General features: G+C 38.7%; 1 protein-coding gene across 6 annotated transcripts in view; it reads left to right on the forward strand.

The window, feature by feature from the left end:
• LOC110405747 (arylsulfatase D-like) overlaps positions 981–25,211 on the forward strand; it is a 38,140-nt gene continuing 13,909 nt past the window's right edge. Inside the window, exons 1-11 of one of the 6 annotated variants that reach the window (XM_021411391.1) lie at positions 981–1,086; positions 3,587–3,636; positions 3,857–4,006; positions 4,854–4,975; positions 6,350–6,472; positions 9,759–10,182; positions 11,067–11,203; positions 12,469–12,603; positions 13,230–13,392; positions 13,679–13,800; positions 14,429–14,773. In XM_021411391.1, coding sequence (XP_021267066.1) covers positions 3,611–3,636; positions 3,857–4,006; positions 4,854–4,975; positions 6,350–6,472; positions 9,759–10,182; positions 11,067–11,203; positions 12,469–12,603; positions 13,230–13,392; positions 13,679–13,800; positions 14,429–14,773 — 1,747 coding nt within the window. In that variant the 5' untranslated portion in view covers positions 981–1,086; positions 3,587–3,610. Of the gene's footprint in view, positions 1,087–1,117; positions 1,553–3,586; positions 3,648–3,856; positions 4,007–4,453; positions 4,580–4,853; positions 4,976–6,349; positions 6,473–9,758; positions 10,183–11,066; positions 11,204–12,468; positions 12,604–13,229; positions 13,393–13,678; positions 13,801–14,428; positions 16,161–25,211 lie in introns of those variants that run through there. The other 5 variants (XM_021411372.1, XM_021411400.1, XM_021411381.1 and 2 more) reach the window with 5 other exon arrangements.

Genomic DNA, 25,211 nt, shown 5'->3' on the forward strand with positions numbered 1-25,211 from the left:
TGTCCAGGGGTCAGTTCCCAGTAGGCAGATTTCAAGCAGTGCTTCTTGCAGTGGTGCTCTGGTCCAACTTTTTCAGGGTTAGAAGGCCCCAGATAAAACAAGGAGACGTGTTCCTGCCATGTCACTGCAGACATGAACTCAATTTTCTGCTACACTTTAAATTTAGTAAATAACATAGCAGTTATAGAGTGTGGTTCTCCATTACAAATACTATACAATTTGCAAGAACTCATGGAAAAAACATAAGAAGCGATAGAAGAGCTGTGCAGGAGCCCGCAGCTGCAAGAGGGCCTGCTCCAGTCAGCACTGGTACTGATGGCATCCTGAACAGAAAGATGCAGTACTTCCGAACATGCATTTTCTTAGACAGCGTGCAGCAGCAGAGGGCATCCAACAGCAAGGAATCCTACACATTAGTGAATCTTGAAATACTAATGTGAAGGGGAATAGGAAATGGAGATGTACAGATTGAGTGACTATAGGGGAGGCTGGGGATAAGGAGCAGGCACAGAGAACAGGAGAAAAGGGAAACCAAGTACATCATGCTTCCTGTGTGTGCCAGCTGAAACCATCCCAGCACAGAAATATGGGGTGGGGAGAAAATGAGAGAGGGGTGATGTACACTGCTGACACCAGCCACAGGGGTGTCCATGAATAAACCAACCTCAGCACCGCCATTGGTGGACCTCCAGATCCTAACTTAATGATGCCCCTTCTCTTTTAAGGTATAAAAGCACAGGAAATTCTCTGACAGCAATGCAAGATTGCTGTTTGATAGTATCTTTCCCAAAACACTTGGTCAGTCCGACAAGGCTCAAACAAGAAAATTAAGAAAGAAAGCACTAGCTCGCGTGTAACTTTAAATTATTCCTTCAGGTACTGACAAGAAAACAGTCATCACTCATACTTCCAGCCAAATGACTCATTTTCTTGATCAGCAAATTCAGGTCTCTTCCTGCCTCTTCCTTGACACACCCTAAGTCTGCATCCTACTGCAAGCGCAGAGGTGACACTATCATTGCTGCAGGCGCCCAGGGCTGCTATAAAGTGAAGATATGTGCTCCACAGGCAAAGAATTGTTGCTTTGTAAGTACAGCATTTTCCTGTTTTTCTGAGTGGAAGTGAGGAGAGGTTTATTAGGAGCTGTTACTTATTGCATCTTTATTAGAGCATGTCAGACCTGAAGGAGATCATATGCTTCCTGTGAGAAACCGGTGGCTGGGCAGGCAGCCATTCAGCTGCACCTCCAGCATTCCAGCCTGACCCTCGTGCCTGCATGAATGTCACCATTGTGCAGATGGCAGCAGGACACGGAGCTTGAGGGACCCCAGCATAAGTCAGCCCATTCAGCTGCAGTACAGGACAGCTTTCCTGGGGGGAAGTGCGCATGAGCAGCCAGGGCAGATTTAAGGACTGCCTTCAGAACAGATGTGAGACGCTGCACTGCCGTAGCAGCGGTCATGCTGAAACATTTGGAATGATTTTAAGTCGGCTGAAAGATCACACTCCAGTGCCTCAGCTGCCTCCTTTGAGCCTAACCTGATACTGCCAGGTACTGTATTCATACTCCCTTGCTGTCTCTGGAAATGCACAGGAACATTTTAATGGGCATTTGGAAAAGTTTCTTGCTGCTGCAGATAAAAATATCTCAAGGAAGTGTTCAGAAGGCATTTCCCTTAACAGCAGCATTGTTCTCATCCATGTCTGTGTACAAAGAGCAGTTGGCTGCAGAATACTTATCCTGAATGTGTCTGTTTTAGGGAATTTTAGAAGGTATTTTCACAAACTGAGAAGGACCAAACTGAATGGAATATAACCTGTGAGAGCTTCCAGTGAGTGCTGCCAAGCTGATGTCACAAGTGGCTGCTGTTGTTATGAAACGTGCATCTCGGTGTATCTGAAAACATGAATGTTTTATCTTCTGAGAATTTTGATAGAGAAGTAAAGAGATTTTAAAAGTTTAGTCGGTAAAGGAAAACAGTAAACTATAGAAGACCTGCAAGCGATTTCTCCTCGGGATTATTAAAATGGATGAAGAAAGAGATACTACTTCTAGAGGTGCTAACTAATGAGACAGGAGGAGAGCTTTGCTTCCAGCTGGGTTCCATTCAGGTGCAGAGCAGCTGCTTGTGGCAGCTTGGCCATGGAGACCCCTCAAGGAGTTGGTTCTCCAAAGCACTAACAACCAGGCAGGGGAGAAGCTGGCTGCCCGCTACAGGACCCCCGCTGACTTCTCAAAAAGGTGATGAACTGGGAAAACTTCTCTGACAAGCGCTGGTGCTCCCCCAGGAGCTGCTAAGGTTTCTCTGGCAGCGTTCCCACTGCCATCTGTGAGGCAGTGGCCAGGCAGGGGTAACATCACGCAGTGCCACAAACTGTTTTCTGCATGTTTCCTGCTATTCACAGGCAGCTTCCGAGGAAGCCCAGCCTGGAGCTCCACCCTGTGCTTTGAAGCAGGTTAATCCAACTGTGAAGCACAGGCAATTAGAGATAAGTAATTACACCTAAATTTGAGTATTTCCACCTCCCATTAATTTGACTTTTGGAGGCATGTAGTATGTATATGTAAAACTGCGGTGTACCCCTATATCTTTCCTGTACAGGCTTACGATGCAGCAAAGGCACAAGCCCAGATGCAGGAATCTGAGCGTCTGTAGATAGCAATGTTGCATCAGTATTGATGTATTGTAAGTGGCTGAATAACAATTCAAGTATAGAGAAGTAAATTTTCCCATTGAGGCTTGTAGCATTGAGGAATAAAATGTATGAACTATGGTTATTAAGTAAACTGCTAAATATTATCATTTCTGGAACACAAAATGTTAAACCAGCACGATTTTGAAAACTGGGACATGGGATGGTTAAACAAGACATGAGATAAAATTGAAAGAAATCTATTGAAAAGCTTGGGATACAAAGTCATTTGGTTCTAACTTTAAAAGTTTCTAACAGTTTGTCTTGTCCTGGCAGTCAAAGAAAAATCACCATAGGAACCTTTGCAGAAAGCTGTACAGAGAGGGGAAATAGCACAAAACCCCAAAATCCAACACATACAAAGATGGAAAAAGCTCACCTCAGAGTTTAAAGTCAAACAATAAAAGGACACAAATTTAGTGTCTTCTGTTCATCACTGAAAGAGAATGACTAGAGATTCTATGGCTAAAGATTTATCTCATGAGCCTGAAAGGAATCTTGGCACATTATGTGAAGAAGCAGTCTGTTACTATCTCAGTGATTACAGAAAAAATAAATTATATACAGAATGGGATTTTAAAAAGATTTTAACTTCCTTTCTGACTAAACACTATTAGTTAAAAAGGTGAGCTGTGTAACAAAGGAGAATTATTTTGCTATTTTAAGTGAAACATCTTCACAGAAGAGCAAAATTCCTCTCAGAAGTGAAGACATCCTATCAATAAAAATAACATTAATGCTTTTACTCTTCTTCATTTATGAGCTGATGAAAGTCAAACTAAAGCAAATACATGGATGCAGACCTGCTTTGATTAAGTTTTTTATCTATTTTTATTCCAGTGACAACTAGAAAGATGCAGACTTAACCAGGCTCTTTCTCTTGGTTTTACAGGATCTGAACACTCCAACTGCAGTAATGATTTGGCAACAAATATCGCATTGGTACGAAAAAGGTTCATGAATTATTTTAATATTATTGTTAAATATGAAGCCATCTAAATTTAATAATGACAGAATACCGTATTATAAAAGAATGGGGTTTCTATAAAGTATACTCGCAATGTGATTTTTTGTTTGATTGGTTGGTTCTTGCTTTTACCATTGTAATATTAGAGAGATGAATGGTCAGGTCATTGGCTTCCTTCCTTCTTCTGTGTTTCAGGACATGCCTTGTCAAAACCCTGATTTTTGGTCTGCTTCTGCAGCCACTAATGACACGGCCTTCCATCATCACGCAACCAAACTTTGTCCTGCTGATGGCTGATGATGTTGGCATAGGGGATGTGGGTTGCTATGGGAATGATACTATCAGGTAAGGAAACAGCATAATAATGAACAGAGCTGATATTTGATGCAAGCCTTCAGTCCTCTGCCCATCACCAGCCATTAGAGCTGTCTTCTAGTTCACTTACTGGAGAACTGGGGAGATTTCCTATGGAGGTCACTACGTAAATGTAAATGACACTACCTGGAGTATCTCATACCCTCGAGGGAATTTCTAGGGCCAGCTCTGCTACGCAGAGCTGTTCTTATTTGGGAATATGTAAACTGAGAAATGCTAAGCACTTGCATGTACTTGAAGATAGAAATGCTGTCTCCTCTTCCAAGTGCTTTGCCATTCTTTCTAAGTCTTACATCAAGTGAGTCACTGATGTGAGTTATGTTACTAGGAAATACTTCTGTTTACAGATTAGAGGACATAGAATTTACCTTTTCTTTGGAAATCATGCCACATTAATGCCTTTTGTCTTCCTACCAGCTTGTCACCATGTGTGATCACTCCCCTTAGCAAAGTTCTCCGAATCTCACCCTGATTGACACCAACTGGCAAGTTTCTGGTAGGCAGCTCTGTATGACTCAGCCTCCAGCATATCATCCTCAAGGCGTAAGTTCTTTTCTTCAAGAGCAGTGGAGTGCCTTTCACCAAGGCCCTCCATAGCATCTGGGAAATAAGAAGGAATGCCTGCCTTGAAATTTAGTCGGATAGCTTTTTTTAATGAAGAAAGAAAGCAAACAAACAAAAAATCTTATCTTGAATAAAATAAAAGATAATTCAAATAGAAAAAACTTCCCGAAACAGAGTTAAGTGTATTATTCCTCATTCCCATTCCTTTGAAGGCCCTGTGACTGATATCTGATGGTGCTGGTTGCATTTTTAGGACTCCGAACATTGATCGCCTGGCAAGGGAAGGGGTGAAGCTGACCCAACACATCACTGCAGCTCCACTTTGCACCCCCAGCAGAGCAGCGTTCCTCACTGGCAGATATCCCATTCGATCAGGTTTGCCTTGCACAGTCAAGTGGCCTTTAAACATTACTTTATTGCTGAATGGAACAGTGTTGTATGGTGGGTGCAAAAGAAACAAGAGTGCCATGGACATGCTGTCCCTCACTAAGGCACATGAAGACTCACCTGCTAGGTCTAATACCTTTGATGTTGCATCTGTATTTATGGGGTACAGTAACCAGCCTGGGGGGAAAAAAGCCAGCTCTACAGAGCAGCTTGCTCCCCATTACCTAGCAACTCTGTTTGCCTTTTGGTGCTCTACTGCACAGATAGCAGCCAGAATGGAGTTGGTACTACTTGTTACCTTCAGATAAGTCATTACACAGAACATAAAAAGTAACACATCTTTAAAACTCTAGTTACGTTAATTTCTGTTATGGGTTACTACCCATTTGATATGAGAAATAGTGCAGCCCTGCAGGGAACAGAGCAGATCTCTGCAGATCTGTGTCTGTTTTCTCTAGTCTGGGTGCAGAGCAAGTTATTTGCAGGACAGCTTTATTATCTATGGATCAGAATGCATCTGTCCTACATAATAACAGTTTGACAGCTGTATTATTTTTCTCAGTTCAGTTTTTGAATTAAAAATGCTATCCTGTCAAACTGCATTCTTGAGCTGAAGAGGTATGAAAAACAAGAGGCTCTGTATGTTTCTAGCAGTGACTGTAATGCTTGTCCTATTGTAAATGATCCTCTGTGCCTTCATTCCTGAGGCATTTTGAAGCCAACGTGTGATCCTATTTTCATACTGCACACGTGCTTGTATAGACCCTGTCTCACACTGTAACAGCAAGGCCAGGACATCCAGTGCTTCCATGGTATTTCATGCTTTACATTACATCATATGACAGGGTTATGTCAGTATATAATGTTGATTAACAGGGTATAAACCTGCAGATGTGGAGAAGACCATGGTGCCATGTAGCTTCTCTGTGGGTTTCAGCAGCCCTATACTGGCCATGCTGCTCTGCAGGGACATTGTGATTCCCAGGCAGCCTTATGCAAGGTGGAGTTTGAGGGTGACAGAGGGCCAAAATCTCCCTCCTGTGCTCCCCATCCTCACCATCACACTAGGCAGTGCACTGCTTGTAGCCAGGATGCCACTGCAATGTGTAATTGCATCTGTGTAGCTGTTCCAGTCCAGATTAAAATGGTGCAGTGTGAGCTGCAAAGAAGGTTGGCTACTTACTACGGAGATGTTTAACTTTTTATTGTCCTCGTCCACAGTCCTAGATTCATGTCCCCAGGCTAACAGCATTAGGATAAACATTTAACACTGTACTACCAATGAAACCAGGAAACGGGGAAGTACATTTCATAAAACTACCAGTTATACTTATTGAGTTTTTTTACTATTATATTTTGTAGGAATGGATGCTATAAACAATTATCGTGTTATTTTTTGGAATGGCGGCTCAGGAGGGCTCCCTCCAAATGAAACCACTTTTGCCAAAATACTGCAGCAACAAGGCTACAGCACAGGACTAATAGGTATGGAAATGTTTCTTAATAATAGGATCAATCACAGAATCTTAGAATGGCTTGGGTGGGAAGGGGCCTTAAAGCCTATCCATCCCTCACCCTCCTGCCATGGGCCAGGCTGCCCCCTACCAGCTCAGGCTGCCCAAGGCCCCATCCCACCTGGCCCTGAGAGCTTCCAAAGATGGAGCACCCACAGCTTCTCTGGGCAACTTATGCTAGTGCCTCATCACCCTCTGAGTAAAAAATTTCCTCCTAATATCTAATGGCGTAGACTGTGTTTCACCCATAAATCTCACTCAAACCTTTTGGTTTGGTTAGCAACTGCCTATATGTCAGCTGTAATACTTGTATTTCCTGATCCAAGCATATCATGTTCTGACCAAAAAGAATCTCTCATAGAAGAAAAAATGTTTGACAAAAAGAATAACCTTTACTGTTGGCCTGCTTTCAAACATGTTGACTTTTGGAAAATATGTTGTTAAATATATACATTGAATGCTATTCTACTAGTTATTCCAATGCTATGTATCAAAAAAGCAAATACATGAGTTTCACGCAAATATGCATGTTCATGCTTTACATGGAGAAGAGCAGACTCGCAGCTTGCACAGAAAGGAACAGCTGCTACTTCAAACAGCAGAATCAGTTCAAAATGTCATGGGATTTGGCCTTTCAAAAACAGAAACAAAGCAATTATTTCTTCTTTAAGTACATCATGCCACTGTAGTTCACCAATATTTAAGTACAACCCACAAAACATTACATCCTTCAGCATTAATAGAAATTCCATTTTGCTTTATATTGTACATGATTTTTTTAATATATATGTCACTTTTGGTCATGATCCAGTCTCAAACGATTATTTATCTATGTCACATGGTATTGCAGATTGAGGAAACACAAAAGTTCCTGAGATGAATATTCAGTGATTTGCCCTACCTCATCCAAGCATCTAAATGCCAATAGCCAAAATCTATGACTGACACAAAAAAACAACAGTTGCACAAGTAAACTGAATTTACTGAGAAAAATGTCTGCAGCAATGGATTTATATTCATCCAGCAGAATAAATTGAAGCCATACAGAACAACAGCAAACAAAGTGAAGCCTTCTAAGCATTTTAAGTTCTATATTAATGAATCTTTTTGTTAGATTTGTAGCAATATCATTTTAGTTGTTTTAAACTGCTCATAAAATAGCCTGTGCCGTTAGCCAAGTTCTTCAGCTCGGCTTCAGCATGTAATCACTAACAAAACAGTCAGATTTATCCCCACTTTGCAAAAGAATTGCCCTGCAGGGAGATTGGTTCATCCTACCTGGGGGATATCTAGCAAAATGGGCCACCATTTTCCCTAGCATCTCAGCTATAATCACATCGTAGAAGCTGAGTGTGTCATTTAGTCATTTAGTTTATCTAGATTGACAGACTCTGATTAAATGAACCTTTGAGGTGGCAGAGTGAAATAAAAGAAAAAAAAATGCCAAAAGAAACCATAAGAATAATAAACAATCAAGTCATGAAACAAGAAATCTTAAACAGCATCTGTCCATATCATTAGAACTGAATGGCCACTAAATTGCTTCACCTGAATGGTTTGTCTTTGGTTTGTTCTGAGTACAATCACTTTAATTGCAAAGTTAAATCCTACTGATAAACTGTGGCTTGATGTCAGGAAATGCTTTGCAGAGTCCTCGTAGTCATAAAGCCAATGTTGTAGAACATGCATCCTCAAAGAATAATTTGTCTTTATTAGACAATTTAACTTCTGTAGTTTTGAGCATTTTGGAGCATGTCAGAAACCTTTATCAACCTCAACTAGAGATTAAGGTGTCAAAGTTCATCCGAAGTCCAAGGATGCTTTAGCTGCACCTGTATTTATGACCAATACATCTATGTGTTTATTACAAACCTGTTTCATTTTGTGCCTGGCTCTAAATATGTTAAGAGGTAAACTGAATACAGATTTCGGTTAGAAGTATTCACGAACCTAGAGTATAGCTTTCCCCTTTCTTTATATTAACATCCAAAAAGTAGCTTTTTTTTTCATCTGAAGTAGATTTTTCTGCTCTTACTGTAATGCATGGCAGCTCTTTTTAAATCTGCTCATAGCTCCTGTTAGTATACATATTAGTAGCATACTGAACCAATAGTTTAGGATAGTAAATTTCAGTAAGTGCATAGTTCTTTAATCCACAATAAGAACAGGTTGCAAATTAGTTTTCAAGTAAAATTCTAAGGGTTCGTTTTGATCTATAAATCTGGCATCCAAGGCCTCCATTGCATTAGAGGTTGTAAAAAGTAATTAAACTGCACCTCCTGTGTCAGAGAAAAGAAGTAGATTCTTGTCACTTGATTCAGATATTCTTAAGCCTCAGTGTTTCAGCCAAAGGAGCCAACTTGCTATGTTTCTCTGTAAGTGCATAACCAGTCTGATTGCACAGACTTAAAAGGAAGGAAAAACGTAATTTTGTTGTGCCATTCATCATAATAGTGGACGTTTTTTCATAAAAAAAGAACACATGGTATTGTAAAATGCCATGAGGTGTTCCTTTTGCTATTTGAAGACTTCATGAGAAAAAGGCTTTGACTGTTTATGATTAAATACAAATAAACAGCAAAAAAAAATTCTATTATCATTCAGTATATGGAGATATTATTATCAACAAATTGACTTAAATACATACAGTTTCATGATAAGTTCTGACCTCTTGAGCCTAAGTTCTGGATCTTGTGGTTTACCTGACAAAACCACTGTTGAGATGCATGCTATCTGATTGACACCAAGCATTGCTGAGTCTTGCTGAAATCCTTCCATTAAGTTATTAAAAACTTTCCAGAAACAAGTCTTCATATCATCTTGAAAGTAAAGAGGCAGAAGAACAGAGTTATTTTTCCCTGTGCTTTCCAAAGGTCTCCTTTCTCCCATTTTGTATCTGACAGATCTTCAGAAAGGCCATACATTTTGTAGAGTTATGGAAAACTGATTTTTTCCTAGTTCCTTTTACCTAGTTCCTTTTATTGTCCAGACTTTTTTGCATTTGATCATAGCTACAGGGCATGAATATGTATACAGAGAACCAATAACTCTGGTGGAAGTTTATAATTTATAATGGTTAACTTTTATCAGTTGTAAGATATACCCCATTTTGTCGGTACACACTTAGTATGTATCTGTAGGATGAAGAAGTTACCACAAACAAGAAAAAAAAAAAACATTTTTTGAGAAATGTTTTAATGAGGAAAAGCTCATTTTTACATATTATTTCTTTATATTTTAATAATATGCATTTTCAGGGAAGTGGCATCTAGGCGTTAACTGTGAACAGCGCAACGACCATTGTCATCTCCCTTTGAACCATGGGTTTGATTATTTTTATGGGATGCCTTTTACGCTAGTAAGTGATTGCCAAACAACAGAAGAACCAGAGATGGATAGAGCCTTCAGAAGGAAACTTTGGCTTTACACTCAGATGATTGCCCTTGCTACGTTCACCACTGCCCTAGGGAGACTCACCGGCTTGATTTCAGTCCACTGGAAAACAGTGACCTGCCTTGCTCTGTTTAGTCTCCTTTTCTTTGTGTCCTGGTTCTCAAGTTATGGATTTGTAAGACATTGGAACTGCATTATGATGAGAAACCATGAAGTCACTGAGCAGCCAATGGTGACAGAGAGGACTACATCTTTTATCTTGAGAGAGTCCATTTCATTTATTGAAAGGTAATGTGAATTTCCTTTACAAACATTTATTCTGTTTTTTTTGCATATTTCAACTTTTAAACAGCATTTTCCTCTGTGAAGTCTTTGCAATCTCTTTAACAGTAGATAATGAATATTATTAAATACTAATAATGATTCTATAGTATTAAAACAAAAGACAGTGCAGTCATTGTCCACAGTCAACATGGGCTCATGAGGGGAAAGTCCTTTTTAACCAACTTAATCTCCTTTTTTTTTTTTTTTTTTTTTTGACAAAGCTGCCCATGTAGTTGTCAAAGGTAAACCAGTTGAAGTAATCTTTCTGGATTTCAGTAAAGCTTTTGATACTGTTTCTCATAGTATCCTTCAGGACAAAATGTCCAGCATACAGCTAGATAAAAACGTAATGTGATGGGTAAACAACTGTCTGGAGGGCCAGTTCTACTAAATGGGGTCAAAACAGGCTGGCAGCTACTCAATAGTGATGCTCCACAGGGCTCCATTTTAGGGCCAGTTCTCTTTAATGGCAAATGATAGCAGAAATGTGTTTGCTGGCAGGGGGAAGAAAAGTGATGAATTAGCTATATCACGCAGACTGATGTGGGGAGTCACTGGCAGGTGACAAACCTGTTCATTTCAGTAGCACTGTGATAGTTTGCAACAGCAGAAAGTGGAGCTTCAGTATGAAACTTTTCTATGCATGACTCAGGGAAAAAAGAAAAGAGAGCCAAAGATTATTTTATCAGACAGATCCTAATTGCTGGATGTTACTACAACATCAGATGTTTCTGAGTTGATTACTGAAATATGCATGTAAATCATAATACCATTTTCCATTATGACTGAGCTCTGTATGTTTTGAGAACCTTCCTCCTGGTAACCAAGTCTTGATTTCTGTTTTTTAGAAATAAGCACAAGCCATTCCTCCTCTTTCTTTCCTTTTTACATTCCCACACCCCTCTACTCACAACAGAAAAGTTTCTTGGGAAGAGTAGCCATGGTTTATATGGAGACAATGTAGAGGAGATGGACTGGATGGTGGGTAAGTCACCAGCACATAAAAATGTCTCCAGCTACTTAATGTACTACAATGAAGTGTAGTAACACATTTTATAACAAAAATGCAGTTGTTAGTAAAAGAACAAGGAACAAAATTAAAAGCAGGAAGGAAAACAGTCCTAATATGTGTCACTGTTGGTTTACGCTGTTAGCTTTTTATTTTCTCCAGTCTTTGATCAAGTGAATGTTTCCATTCATTCAGTTTTTCTTCAATTTAGCATTTACCAGTATTAGCCACATCCCCATACATTAAGATAACCACCGGCTTTTCATCCTAAATACTACATGACCTGAACTACAAGTATTTCGTTTTCTCTAATTATTCAAGACCAAGTAACTTCAGCCCGTTATGGTCATGTCTTATATAAGTAGGACATGCTAGGTGATAAAAATTATAAGCAAATGAATTCCCGGTTTAAACCAGCAGGCTATTTTTTTTCCTATGACTGCTGAATTCAGCTGAGTACTGAGTATTTTTCAGTCTACTCACTAATCAAGAAATATTCACAGATATTAATTGATATGCTTCTAGAAATTAGGTTCATTTTATTTTTCAGCTTGTTTTTTTCAGCCTGGTTTTCATTCAAGGAAAATAAAGTTTTTATTTTATCATCCAACCATATAGGAAGAAAAGTAGTTACATTTACAAAAAGGATAAGGATCAGATATATATATATATACAGAAAGAACCAGTTTCCATAACTATTTTTCAAACTCTTGCACATCACAAATATAATATTAAAGTATATATCAGAAACTGTTTAAATATGCTTTGTGAATTAAAAAGAATTTACTGTTAATATATATTGAATCTAACCAGTAACTTTATGGAAATACTGGCTATTGGCCAAAATAATATACGACAAAATTATAAGACAATTTCTCTTGCTTCTCACTATGATCATTACTTATGCAGAATCCAAGCTTTTGAGGTCTTAGATAATGTTTTATCTACATAATTTTACAGCACACCACTTCTCTCCTTTACAATAGAGGATTCTGGTCCGTACCTGTCATTCTTGCACTCCTTTTTTGAAATGCTAATAATAAAGGAGTTACAGCACATCACCTTTTTGTTTGCTTTTATAGGCAGTGAAATGGCAAATATAAATGTCAGTCCTGCAAAACTTTTCTTTTAGACTTTGATGGTACCTACATGGATGAATGTTTGCAAGTCAGAGGCTAAAAATTATATTGTGTAAACTATATTTTTGATTTTGTAATATACATGCATTCTTGTGTTTGCAGGGCAGGTTCTAGATGCTATTGACAAGGAAGGTTTGAAAAAGAATACACTAGTTTACTTTGCCTCTGATCATGGTGGATGGCTGGAAAGACAAGAAGGCAAAAGGCAGCTGGGTGGTTGGAATGGAATATACAGAGGTAAGATGGTGACAGCCCAGCAACAACTACTGCAGTACTCAGGGTACCACTAAAGCTTAGGTAAGAGTGCACGTTTCAGAATTAACAGGTTTTTATCACTGAGAGTTGGTAATTATGCGTACAAAAATGTACACAATTCTAGCATGTGCAAATAGTTGCATGATTTTCAAACTGGCACTTCCTCAAGGGGCAACTGATCACAAATTAATTTTTATTAGGTGTGCTTAACATCCATAAATATTCTTAGCTGCATCTTACATCTGAAACTTTGCTTTAACTGCAGCAAGTATGTTATATGGTTTCAAAAGAGGAGAACAAGGTTGGGAAATCACTTCAAATTTTATCCAAACTGAGTTTTAATGGTACAATATGCTTACAGAACAACAGAAAGAAGTGAGAGTAGAAGGTAACTTGAAGAGTGATTGAGTGAACGCATTATCAGTGATGCTGATGAGAAGGAGCTTAGTGGTAAATTCCAAGAGGATAAGGAAGACTCATCAAGATCACATTAGAGAGTTTATGCTAATACAGAGCATTCATCTAAAATTTCTCTTTATTTTAAGTTAACATTAATTTTAATGAAAATTTGGGGGTTTTTGTTTGTTTGTTTGTTTTTTCAATGAAAGGTGGAAAAGCTATGGGAGGCTGGGAAGGAGGAATCCGTGTCCCAGGGATATTTAGATGGCCAGGAGTGTTACCTGCAGGCACAGTGATCAATGAACCTACAAGCCTTATGGACATTTATCCCACAGTAGTTCATTTGGCTGGAGGGGTAGTACCCCAGGACAGGTACAAACAAGTGTGGTTATTCTTCCTTTTCTCTCAAGATAATAGAAAACCTATTTTTGAAACACATTCTAAGGGTCTGACATTTTCTTTTCCACTCCTGCTCCTTTTCTAGCACATAAGTTACCCTAGCTCAGTCACCTCCTCTCTACATTTGAGATTCAGCATCTGCTTGTAGTCTATAAGCATGTTCTTTGTTCAGAGCTGTCAATTCCCACCAGAGGTGTCCAGAGGGAATGCAATACTGTACAGCTGACCCCAATCTGACGATCTCCATTTTTTCTGTTAGAGTAATTGATGGCCGGGATCTGATGCCTTTACTGCAAGGAACAGTTGTGCACTCAGAGCACAAGTTCCTGTTTCATTACTGTGGCACTCATTTACATGCTGTGCGATGGCACCAGAAGGACAGTGAGTACAATTATTATTTCCCAGTAACTGAATTTAGTCTACAGTAGGATAGATTTGTTTACCATTTTTGGGGGGGATTGAAGCTTTCCAAATAGTTCCATGTGTAAGATGATAAAGAACACTGCCTGTACTTACATGGGACAAAGTATTTGCTCATGGCTTCAAAGCACATGACATAAGCTCTGTAATATCAAGGAGAATACTGGAGTTCAGGATGGGTCTTGTCCATCTCTCTATTTGAATGCACAGCCTGGAGAATCCATGCCCTCCTTGCATCAGGGACAAGTCTTTGTCTCGGTTCTTTGTCTGTCCTTCTACCTTAACAAGGAACAAGCCATGGAAACCCCAAATGTTCCTCTTGTCTTCATAAAATACCAAAAATAGGCATAAGCAGTACTTGCTGAAAAATTTGAAGAAATTTAGAAAAATCAGAAATCATTTTACAATATTGGTTTATATTTTGTGGCATTTAATTTAAATGAAATTACAAAACTATATCAAATAGTAAATGTAGACCTGAAGTGCAACCCAGTCTCACAAAAATGAACTCTAGGAAAGCATTCAGTCCTCCAATGCTTTTGATAATAACCATCAGTATAATTCTCAGCCTTTTTTTCTTTCCTGGCAGGTGGAGCAGTCTGGAAGGCTCATTATGTGACCCCAAACTTCCATCCACTTGGGACTGGAGCTTGTTACGACAGAGGATTTTGCCCATGTTTTGGGGAAGGCGTGACCCATCATGACCCTCCACTGCTGTTTGACCTCTCGCGAGACCCTTCTGAGACCCAGCCTCTGTCAGCTGACACCGAGCCCCTCTTTGACACTGTAATAGAGCGGATTGGGAGAGCCGTTGAAGAGCACCGCAGGACGCTGACTCCAGTCCCGCAGCAGCTCTCCTTGTACAACGCCATCTGGAAGCCGTGGCTGCAGCCCTGCTGTGGGACGTTCCCATTCTGCTGGTGTGATAAGGAAGGTGATAATAAACTTGCTGACCTACAAAGGAAATAACCGAAGTTACCCAAGGTTTTAGATCATGAATATTTTCTCTGGAGGATGTTTATTAATGGATTGTTTGTTTCGGGTTTCTTTTGTTTGTGTTTGTTTTTGTTTTTAATGGAGACTTTATTTGAGAATTGTTCCAGTAAATGGCATAGTATTTGGTAAAGGTGACTTTAGACTGCACACTCTCAGGGAGGGATAAGGGCAGTGTGATCTGAAGAGCATGTTTTAACTTGAATCTGCTGATGACTGAATGAATAATTCAATTACACTGAAATGTAATAACATTCGAGTTCTACCGGTAATTATACAACTTATCTTTTGTTTATGAATGTATATTTAGAAGTTTTGCTTTTTTTTTTTTCTTCTGAATTTGTAAGTCATTTAGGGATTAAGGTTTCCTTTATATTTTATAGTTAGTGGCAATGCCAGATATCTCTGTAATGTATTTTTGCAGACTACTTTTCCTTGTACCTCCAAAATATTTCCAGAGTATTTCCTCACACAATCTCCTTTAAAAGTAGCTTTCTTCTTTGTAGCTAGTCCCTCCAACAGCAGTGATAATAGCAGCCAGTTAGCCTGGGGCTTCTTCATGGGGAGTAACTACCTAGTTGAGACATGAAGTTTGGAAATACATAAGCTGGATCTGCCCGTGCTTTCAGAGATGGACAGGCATCTTCAGATGGCAGTCACCTTCTTTTTATGGACAACACAAAAAAGAAAAAAATTTCCCTTTCCAAAACCCCATTGCAACCAGCTTCCTAATGTGGGAATCGAATGTTGATTCTGTATTAGAACAAGATTAGAATTTTCTTGATTTCATGGCCTTTGCTGCCATTTGGGTCCTTTATCAAAATCTAGCTAGTAACAATTTATGTATAGTTAGCATGAAAATATATGTTGTACTTTGTCACACACATTGCAAGAATATCCTGCCCAAATTAAAAGGACAAGTCATGACATGCCTTAGGGCCTGAAGAAGGTATTGAGGAAGGCCTGGCACCTCTCCACCCCCCTACGGTGCTCTTTGTTTAACAAAGGAAGCGTCCTTCGGACACAATGGAAGAAGCTTTGGAGAAAATCACCGTACCAACGTGATAAGAAGAGTACCGAGACATCTTGGAAACAGCAGGATGGCGACTGACTGGCACAAGATAGAACAAGTGTCAGAATGTAACTAACAAATGTAAATCTTTGATAAGATTGTGAACCTGGAGTACCCAGCCAATGGGGAAACAGGGCAGTGGGTAGGCAAGGGGGGGAAACAAGGTACAAAAGCTGTCATACTGTGTCCATAGGTGCGCTCCTGTTTTACAGGACGCCCGCCATTGCAATTGCGAATTAAATCTGCTTTTATCAGAGATACCGTCCTGATAAATTATTTGGATATTTCCAACACTAAGCAGCACTAGCAAGTGCATAGTGGCATTGATGGTCACACAAGTACAAAGTTTAGTCATTTGAGCACAGGTCACATAAGTTATCTCAGTGCCCTAGAAATGGCTAACACGCATTTCTCTCCTTTGATAAATGTTGAGCTTATTTTGCTTTTATTTGCCCCCTTGTTTCCCTCAATTCATTCACTGGGAAACCTACAGGTAAATAACGTCCTACAGCTTAAAAGCAATGTTGTATTGTATGCTGTGATCTCATGCATTTCACAGACTGTTGCTCCCAGATGAGCACCCAGATGCTCCTTCACTGCTATTGACTGGAAAAACATTCATTTCTACTGTGAAAACTTAAAGGGATGAAGTGAATCCATCACTTCACGTATACCAGATTCTTACTTAATTTCTCCATGGTTAAGAATGTGCACTTTATTTCTTATTTGAATTTATTTGATTTCACTTGTTCTTTCTTGGCTAGATTTAACGTTCATATTAAATATCCAAGATTTTCCTTACAAGACTTTACTGCAATAAGGACAGCACTTATTAATTTTTTAATTTTTTTTCAAGACTCAATTCCATTCTCAAGCCATGGATTTTACACCCTCTCAGTTTTTTAATACCTTTAAAAATATGTGAGTATGAGAGCTGCTCATATAACTGAACCATTTTTTTTTTCTTGCACAGGAATACTTAATAGCACTGTAGGGTATCTGTTTGGAGCTAGAGGGTACAGGAAAATATCTGAGCTAGAATTGGCATTGGTCACTGGGGTTTGCCTGTGAAAGCACAGGTATCAAGGGGAATGAAAGCTCTACTCCCTGTAGTCTCAAGGTCAGCCTCTGGGCATTTCATGCAGTACATTCACCTCTCCAGTCCCTCTTCCTCCACGTGCTGTCAAAGAGCCACCTAACAATGTCATTGCAGCCCCCAGCCTCCCTTACTAGGAGTTTTATAAGCAAATATTGGCACATGTTGTCAATCAGTCCATGACAAATCATGCTGTACCTTCCCAACAGTTTTAGGCATAACTCTTCTGCCATTTTTTTTACTCATAGACCATCATAAGACTCATCACATTCAGGTCTTGCTTGCATTGTTCTGCTGCCCATGACTGATTAAAGCCAGTTAATGTGCCACAAGCAATATTAAACTAATTTGGCACGCAATCATTTATAAAAACCTGCTTTCAGAAAGGTCATTAATAGTAGTACTCATTGTGATCTGTTCATTTGTTCTTTCACTGAAGAGCAAACTATCTGGAGAGACTCTGGACCAGCAATAACTCAAGATAAAATTCAGACTTTCTAAGTTGTTATTACTAAGTGGCCGCTGATCATTAGGGATCCTGTAGGTCATGGGGAATGTAAGAAACAACCTAAAGAGGCCCTATGCATATTGGCTCAACCCATATTGGGACTATGGGCTACGGGAGAGTTCTGCTCTTAACAACACCTAGCGTTAGCTCTGTTGGTGTTCAACGTTTAACGTGCACTACCAAACACGTCGGGCAGAGGGCTCTTCAATGAGCATGACAGCACAGGTGCAACCAAATACAAACAAGCTAATTACAATCAATATCACCACCACAGTGTGAAGCAGCAGGTGTAACGGGGTTTTCCTAGCCATCGACCATCCTTCAAAGATCCTAACCAAGCAGGCAGTGACTTTTTTAGGGTTGTCTTATCCCCACTGCTTTTCCAGTTCTGTTGATTCCTCAGTCACTCACGGAGATAGCCGAACTGATTTTCATGCAAATCCACAGAACACAGAGAAAAAATACTTAGACTTTTTAAAGTATTTTAAGTGACTCTTACTTGCAAAGCAGAGGGTTTAAAGAATCCATATGCAGAAGCTCATTAATCTCTTCTAGTATCACATTGTTCCTTACAAGTGCTTTGTTCTCGGGCCATTTGTGAGTTGACAGAAACCCATTTACATATGTAATTCTGGGAATAAGGTCTTTAAATGGTAATTTTTTACATGAATAGCTGTGAAGTGTTCTAAAACTGTCAGCCTTTTAAGAGGTTTCTCGTTCATTGGCAGTATTGTAAATTCAGCAAAAATACTATTTACAACACTAACTTTAAAAAATGGCAAAAACAGGGCAAGAAATTTCAGAGTTGGCAGTGTTTAAATTACATTACAGTAGTTTATAGCTCTAACATACTTAGAGTGCACAAAATCTGTACAAAATGTGGCTGTTATGATTTTATCTATGTCCACAGTGGCTATTCTAATCCAGTTATGAGAGAAGCCTGAAAGCAGAGGACAGTCAAAACAGACATTCTTAAAACAAATAGATCTTCCATCCTTTGCTTCCTGTTTACAGAAGGCTCTACAATGCTGCAGAAAACTGCCTGTTTTCTTGAGGGTAATTTGATGCTTCATATGCTTTCTACAGCCATTCCTTACTAACATTCATACATGTATGATGTTGGAAAGCACACTCTGTGGTAATTTAACATTTATTTGGAAAGATACATGGAGTGAAGGCAGATGTGGGTTTGTGATGAGCTTGGAATTGCTTTGTTATGGTAATGTATCATAATGTAGAGACCCTCTCAGTACAAGGTGTGTATGTTTAACATAGTCCTATTTGAGCCTAAATGTTTTACAGGGTTTAAATAATAAATTCTCAACCCTAGGGACCTTCTAGTTCAACACACTCTCCCTTCATGCTCATAAATACAAGTTATGAGCTTTCCATTTCACTGAAGGCAAGGATCTGCATTTGGTAAGCTGTGTTGTTGTGGACTATCATCTAAAGTGAGAGTTTAGATATGTAATTCAGACATAGACTTCTACGTTATAAATACACCTATGTAAGGGATGAGATTTGTTAATCTGAGAAGTTATCTCAGCTGTCCTAGGGTATGAAATGTCTTTCCAAATCCCAGTCTTCCATACATGTAGGCTATTGCACTGATGCAAGCCTAATTTTTGTCTTCTGAAAAATGAAGTTTGTTGTTTTTGTCTAATGAAAGCAGACAGCTAGTGTTTGCCAGCGTCCCACCAGAAGGAATGGCATGAGACAAGCATCATTCTCAGACTGAAGAAGGGATTGTGCCTCATCTGGAGGCACATTTTGAACTTGGAAGTTCAAGCCAAAGACAGCAGATACCCTGAAAATATATGTATGTTCAAAGTAGTAATGGAGAGGTCCCCAGAGGTTATTTCAGCACCTAGAAAGAGAACTGGGTGGAATTTTAGTATTTATTACCATTAAAAGTACACTCCAGTAGCCATGAAGTCCTTCCTACAGAACTTCAGCTGCCTCTTTGAGCTGAACACATCCTCTGGGCTAAATATAGGCATCTCCATGCTCGCTGCAAATGACTGCATCCTCCCTTAGGGACAGTCTCCTCTTGAGAAAGGAACAGTCATGAGGAAGAACAGAGGCAACAGTGCTGCAGGAAATGTATTTTGTTATTCAAATAGAAAAGTGACTATGAATATGGGTGACATTTGGATGCAGATGCTGGCCTGAGCATATGAAGACAATAAGTGGAAGTGATATTTTTTTCTTACTGTGCCTGTAGCTTAATCTCATAGAATGTGTAATTTTTATCTCTAGATTATTTTCAGTCACCAGTTACCAACTTCTTTTCTTGGCCAAGTAGTGCCTAATCACAGGTTTGAACTGCTAGTATTTATCACCATTGTGTCATTAAGAGTACACAAAAATTATTTATACATGGTTTAAAACAGCCGATCAGTTTGTAGTACAACAACCACGTAGTAGAAAATAAACCAGGTAATACATAAATAATCCTCGGAGCTAATTTGAGAGAGAGAGAAATGTTTGCTTCACTCCTTCATAAAGTAAGTTTTATAAACTCTTCGTATATGTAAAATAAATCGTATCATTTCTGCTAGGCTCAGGAACTTTGAAGTTGGGTCCTCATGTACACAGCATTCAGCCTTCCTTAGTCAAACCATCCATCATGACACAACAAGGCAAGGGAGGGCATCATATTTATTTTACAAACCATTACATAACTATTAGATAGAAACTACTCCAGTAAATAGTGCTGCTCCCAGATTCTACATTGCTCAGGGTTTCATTTACTCTCACTAACACTGGGCTTGTGGTTAGTAGCCCTGGGATACTGGGCCTGGGAACAAAGATCCTTTGAAGCTGTACAAAGTGCATCAACAAAACTGTTGCCAGAGTGAACATGAAAAGAAAGGAAAAAATAACATGATTTATATTCTAGGCAAAACACATTTGGATTGGTAAAAGGTTGACTAAGTAGCCTCCAAGGATAGAGAATGCCTGTAAGCAAGATTTTGCCTTGTGTTGTGATGGTTACCGTTGCCCTTTAGGCTGCATAACTCGTAGCTTTAGTGTATTTATGATAGCTTGGATAAACAGCTCATGCTTTCTTCAACCAAATAATATCAGATCAGTGAAAAGCTCTACAAACTGTTGCATATTCAGGCCTTGATAGATGCATTGCTCTGGGAGCCTCACAGCTATTGAGATGGAAGTTTTTTCCCCCTTGAGACAAATGTGCATGGAGAAGTATACTGTATACCTCAACCTGGTCTGTGTTGCCTCTCCTTTCCTCATTTGTTTTACTCTGAAACTGTGAAACAGGCTAGGCCCTTCATCTTACTAGTTTTTGAGAAATCACAACTAAGTCAATGAATCTCTTACTCATGTTCTACTTCTAGGGATCTCCCAGCAACTCTTATGATGGGCCCGTGCTTTCTCTCTGCAGGACACCCAGTGGTGAGTCATGAAGGGAGAGAAGATAAACTGCTGTCTTGCTAACGCAAGTGAAGCCTACATGCTGAAGTCAGTGGCAGCCTCTGCCAATGTGCAGCCTTCAAAAAAAAAAAAAAAAAAAAAGGAAGAAAAAAGAAAAGAATTAAATGTGAATAGATGTGGAAATCATTTTTCTGTAATAGATTATTCCTGTTCAGAAATATAAAATCAGTTATCCCTTGAGGTAAGAGAGTAAATCCAAGCAGACTTGCACTCATTCCCCTCTGGCAGAATTCCAGGCAGAATGGATGGCTTGTAGAGGATTTTTGTTAGATGTGTATCACATTTTGCTCATCTTGTGAAATAGCCATCAGTTTGACAACTCTATCATTTTCTGAAATTCCTTCTTTCAAGGAAAGCTTTTCTGTCAAACTGACATCTTTAGAAAGCTCTGAAAAACAACTATATATGTCTCTATCAGAAGCTCTATAATGCCTGTCACTGCAATGATTTTGATGTATAAATTCTCGGAAGAGTGAAACTGAGTCTTTCCTTCATTCTCATGCTGAGGGTCCCAGTGGGAGCCAGGCAGCTGGCCAGTGTTTTCTGAGAGCAGTCCTGTTGCATGCTTTCTGAAATACCTTATTTGCTAATATCATACTGCTCTTGAATGCATGACTGATCTTTGATGGGCACTTAGCTATCCTATTTTCATACAGATTTCTACCACCACCTGACTCATACCCACAACCTTACTTTCTCACCTCTGTAAAGAGAAGCATTCAACCTGAGATGAACAGAACTGATACCTCTCAAATTTTCAACAGATCTTGAAACTCACAGCCATTGGCAGAAGTAATTTGGATGTCTTATCCACTTAGCCTCTGAATTTCACTGAATGTAGAGAAATTCAGTACCTTTGTGACTCCTAACCTCCTAATATTTGTGGGTCATTTAGCAATGAAACTAAGAATAGAAAGAGTTAGGAAGATGAGGCGCCTGGCAGGGGAAGGACTGTATTGCATGTATTTATTTAAAGAACAAGACAGCACATGAACACAATGGAAGGCTAGTTGTTCAATCTAGCAGATTTTTACAAACAGAAAATGACATCTAGAGACATTAACATAGGATAAATAATACTTATATATTGGCAATTCACCAAGACTCTCTTTAAGTGGAAGTACTTCTGCCAGAATTTTAGAGGAATTAATTTATTTCATACTTCTGAGAGGTACAGAGATACTCAGTAGAGATGAGATTGAATGAATTTTGTCTGAGCAGTAGCACTGAATCAGAATGACTCCTATCAGAGAGAATGTTGTCCAGAAAAGGTCATCCTTACTATAACCTCTTTTCAAAAGATGTGTATCAGAACTAGCCATAATTACTTACCCATGATTTAAATACATATATATACTCTCAAAAGTATTGTATTAATAAACTAACGCATCTGTAACTCAACTAAATTTTTGTATAAACACACATGTATAAGTTGAGTCTTGGAAAGCTATCCTCAGGTTAGACCATAAATTAAATCTCTGAAACTGTATCAAATTACACCATTTGTAGATTCACTCTTTCAGGAAGAGAAATACCTCACTAGTTGTAGAACATCATATCATACAACAGTAGGATTGGAAACAGACAGATTGTCAAATACTACTCAGCTTGTCCACATTTCTCTCCTCCCACAACTGACACACAACTCTTTCAATACAAACCATTTGCCAAGATCAATTTTTATTATTTAGCCACAGTAGTTTTCACTTAGTTGGATTTGTGCTTGTCATAGCTTGAGATGATATAAATAGTATTCAAGACTGGATTTGAAGAGCATCCTACAAATACCCTAAAATCTGAATTTCAATGCTCAAAAGACTTTCAACACAGTAGTAACAAGCAACATTTGCACATGCAATTTAAGCTGTTGGAGATCTAATGATCTCTGTTCAATTAGACATCATAATAAAATGTTCACACGTTATATTGAAAAAGCTATCTTTCAAGCTTAAGGAAAAATAAAAGACCCAAGGACACACTTGTCAAGTGCTACAGCTTGACTTCAGCATGTAATTACTAGCAAGATCACATACAATTTTCAGTATTTCAAGAATGTGCTTTTATGTGGAGACAATGATCCAACTTTTTCAGAATCTGTCTGACCCTATGGATTAACATTTTTGTGTCTGAAAATACATCTGTGATGTCTGCACTCGAGCACAATCTCAAGCTGGACTGACAGCTTCTGTCAAATGGTATCTTGATAGCAACGCAAACTATCAGAAATGAAGGACAGTACCTGGAAACATCAAAATTAGGGTTATAACAAAAAAAAATCACACAGCATCTACCTACACCACAACACTGGAATGGTCACAGTATTGCCTCATAATTCCCATTCAGTTTCACAACATAAGAGTTTGTAATTGACTATGCATTTTTATTTAAAAAATAAAGTTTAATCCCTATGAAAACTACTACTGCTATGATATAAAGAGCAAATACTTCTGTCACACGTTTCGGGTTTTGTCTTAATTACTGTTATTTTCTCATTGGTGCTTCAGAGTTTTTCTCTTGTCTGTATTCTTCAGTGTTCACAGGATTATTATTTTTTTCTCTTACAAAGTGTTCTACTACTCTCAGCAGAACACTGGAATACTTAAAAACCTCAAACATGTGACCTAGCTGCAGAGTTTACTTTCTTACAAGCTTGGGAAATATTTGAAGGAAAGCCAGCACATCCATCAGGCAGTCCATTTATTTCTTATTAATCATTGCTAAGATTAATAAACTATTTATAAACTAATTACTTATGATGCTTAATTATATGAAATCTTGTAATCTCTTTCCAGACAGTAAGAATAAGTCATGAATGGTATGTCAGCCTTTGCTTATTACAGGTTGTCTTTTCTATTTCTCAGAGCTTTCAGAATTCAAAAAAGGCATGAACTATTCTGTACTGCATTTGCAACATGGGCTCTTCAAGTACAAGATTGTGGTTTTTACCTCCTTTTAGTGTGTGACTTATGTTACAGAGCTATGCAGAGGGCCTCCAATTTCATTAGAACTTTATCGAGGAAAAATAAATAAATGCTAAGGCCTCATAGATTCTAAGTGAGAAAGCTCGAGTTTATATTTTGTTTCTTAACATATAAAATATACATACTTTTAGGAAGCCACCGGCAAGGTGTTTACTGTGAAATCCACAATGACCACAGTCATCACCTTTCAAATGATAGGTTTGGTTATTTTATGAAATGCTTTTTAGCTTAGTGAAAAGCTGTCGGATAAGCTCTGTGACTGATGAGAGCTTTCAGCTCTGGCTTTATAATCAGATGATTGGCTTCATTATATTCACTACTGCCATAGGACAACCTTGCAGGTTGGATATCAGTCATGTGGAAAACTATCACCAGTCTTGCTGGGTTTGTTCTCTTGTTCTTTGCCACCTACTGCTCAGTACTGATTTGTAAAACACATGAACAAGGTTATGATGAGAGACCATGAAATTTCAGCACAACCAGTGATGACGGAAAGGACTTTATTTCTTGTCTTGGGGGAAGTAGAATCATCTACTGAAAGTTTAAGTGTAGTTCTCAGCAAATATACTTGTTTCTGGGGCACTTTCCTTCTCTGTTTGAATGTCTGGGAAATGAATGATCAGTAAGCCAACTGTTTTAAGCCTAAATTTCAAAAGTGAAACTGACTCCACTGATATATCTTCGTTCCAAAAGCTAAGGGAGCCCTAAGGTTTCCATGACCACTAGCTCTTTTGGGGCACTCAACTCCCATCACAAAGTGCTCTTTCTTGGTACTTGCAGGCTTTGCTGTGACTCAGCCTGCCAAATTGGTTGGTTTGAAGGACTAGCAATAAAACAGCCTTACTGTAATGCCCTTAGCTTGGGATTTAAAGTCACAAAAATGCCAAAACAACCTATAAAGGCACAATGACTAACACTGCAGATAAAAGCCAAGCACAAAAATGTATCTAATTAAAACAATGCAGTCTCCAGTTCTGTGGGTGAAGAAAGAACAGATGTGTAATGTAAACTAGCTAACACTGGTTAATTAAAAAAAAAATATCTGCAATAAATTCTCAAAAACTAACATGTCAAAATAGCAAGTATTTTTAAAAATCCATATGCAATCTATATGAAACATTTTGGAAAATCGAGAAAAAAATACACTAACGCACTACAGTTCACTGAGCATGAAGCAAGTAAAAGCTGAGCTGATATTAAAAAAAAAAAAAAAAAAAAAAACAAGAAACAGTGTTTTTTACATTTCCCTTTATATGCCATTCC

This window comes from Numida meleagris, chromosome 1 (genome assembly GCF_002078875.1).
Source record: "Numida meleagris isolate 19003 breed g44 Domestic line chromosome 1, NumMel1.0, whole genome shotgun sequence".
In the NCBI taxonomy this organism is placed as follows: domain Eukaryota; kingdom Metazoa; phylum Chordata; class Aves; order Galliformes; family Numididae; genus Numida; species Numida meleagris.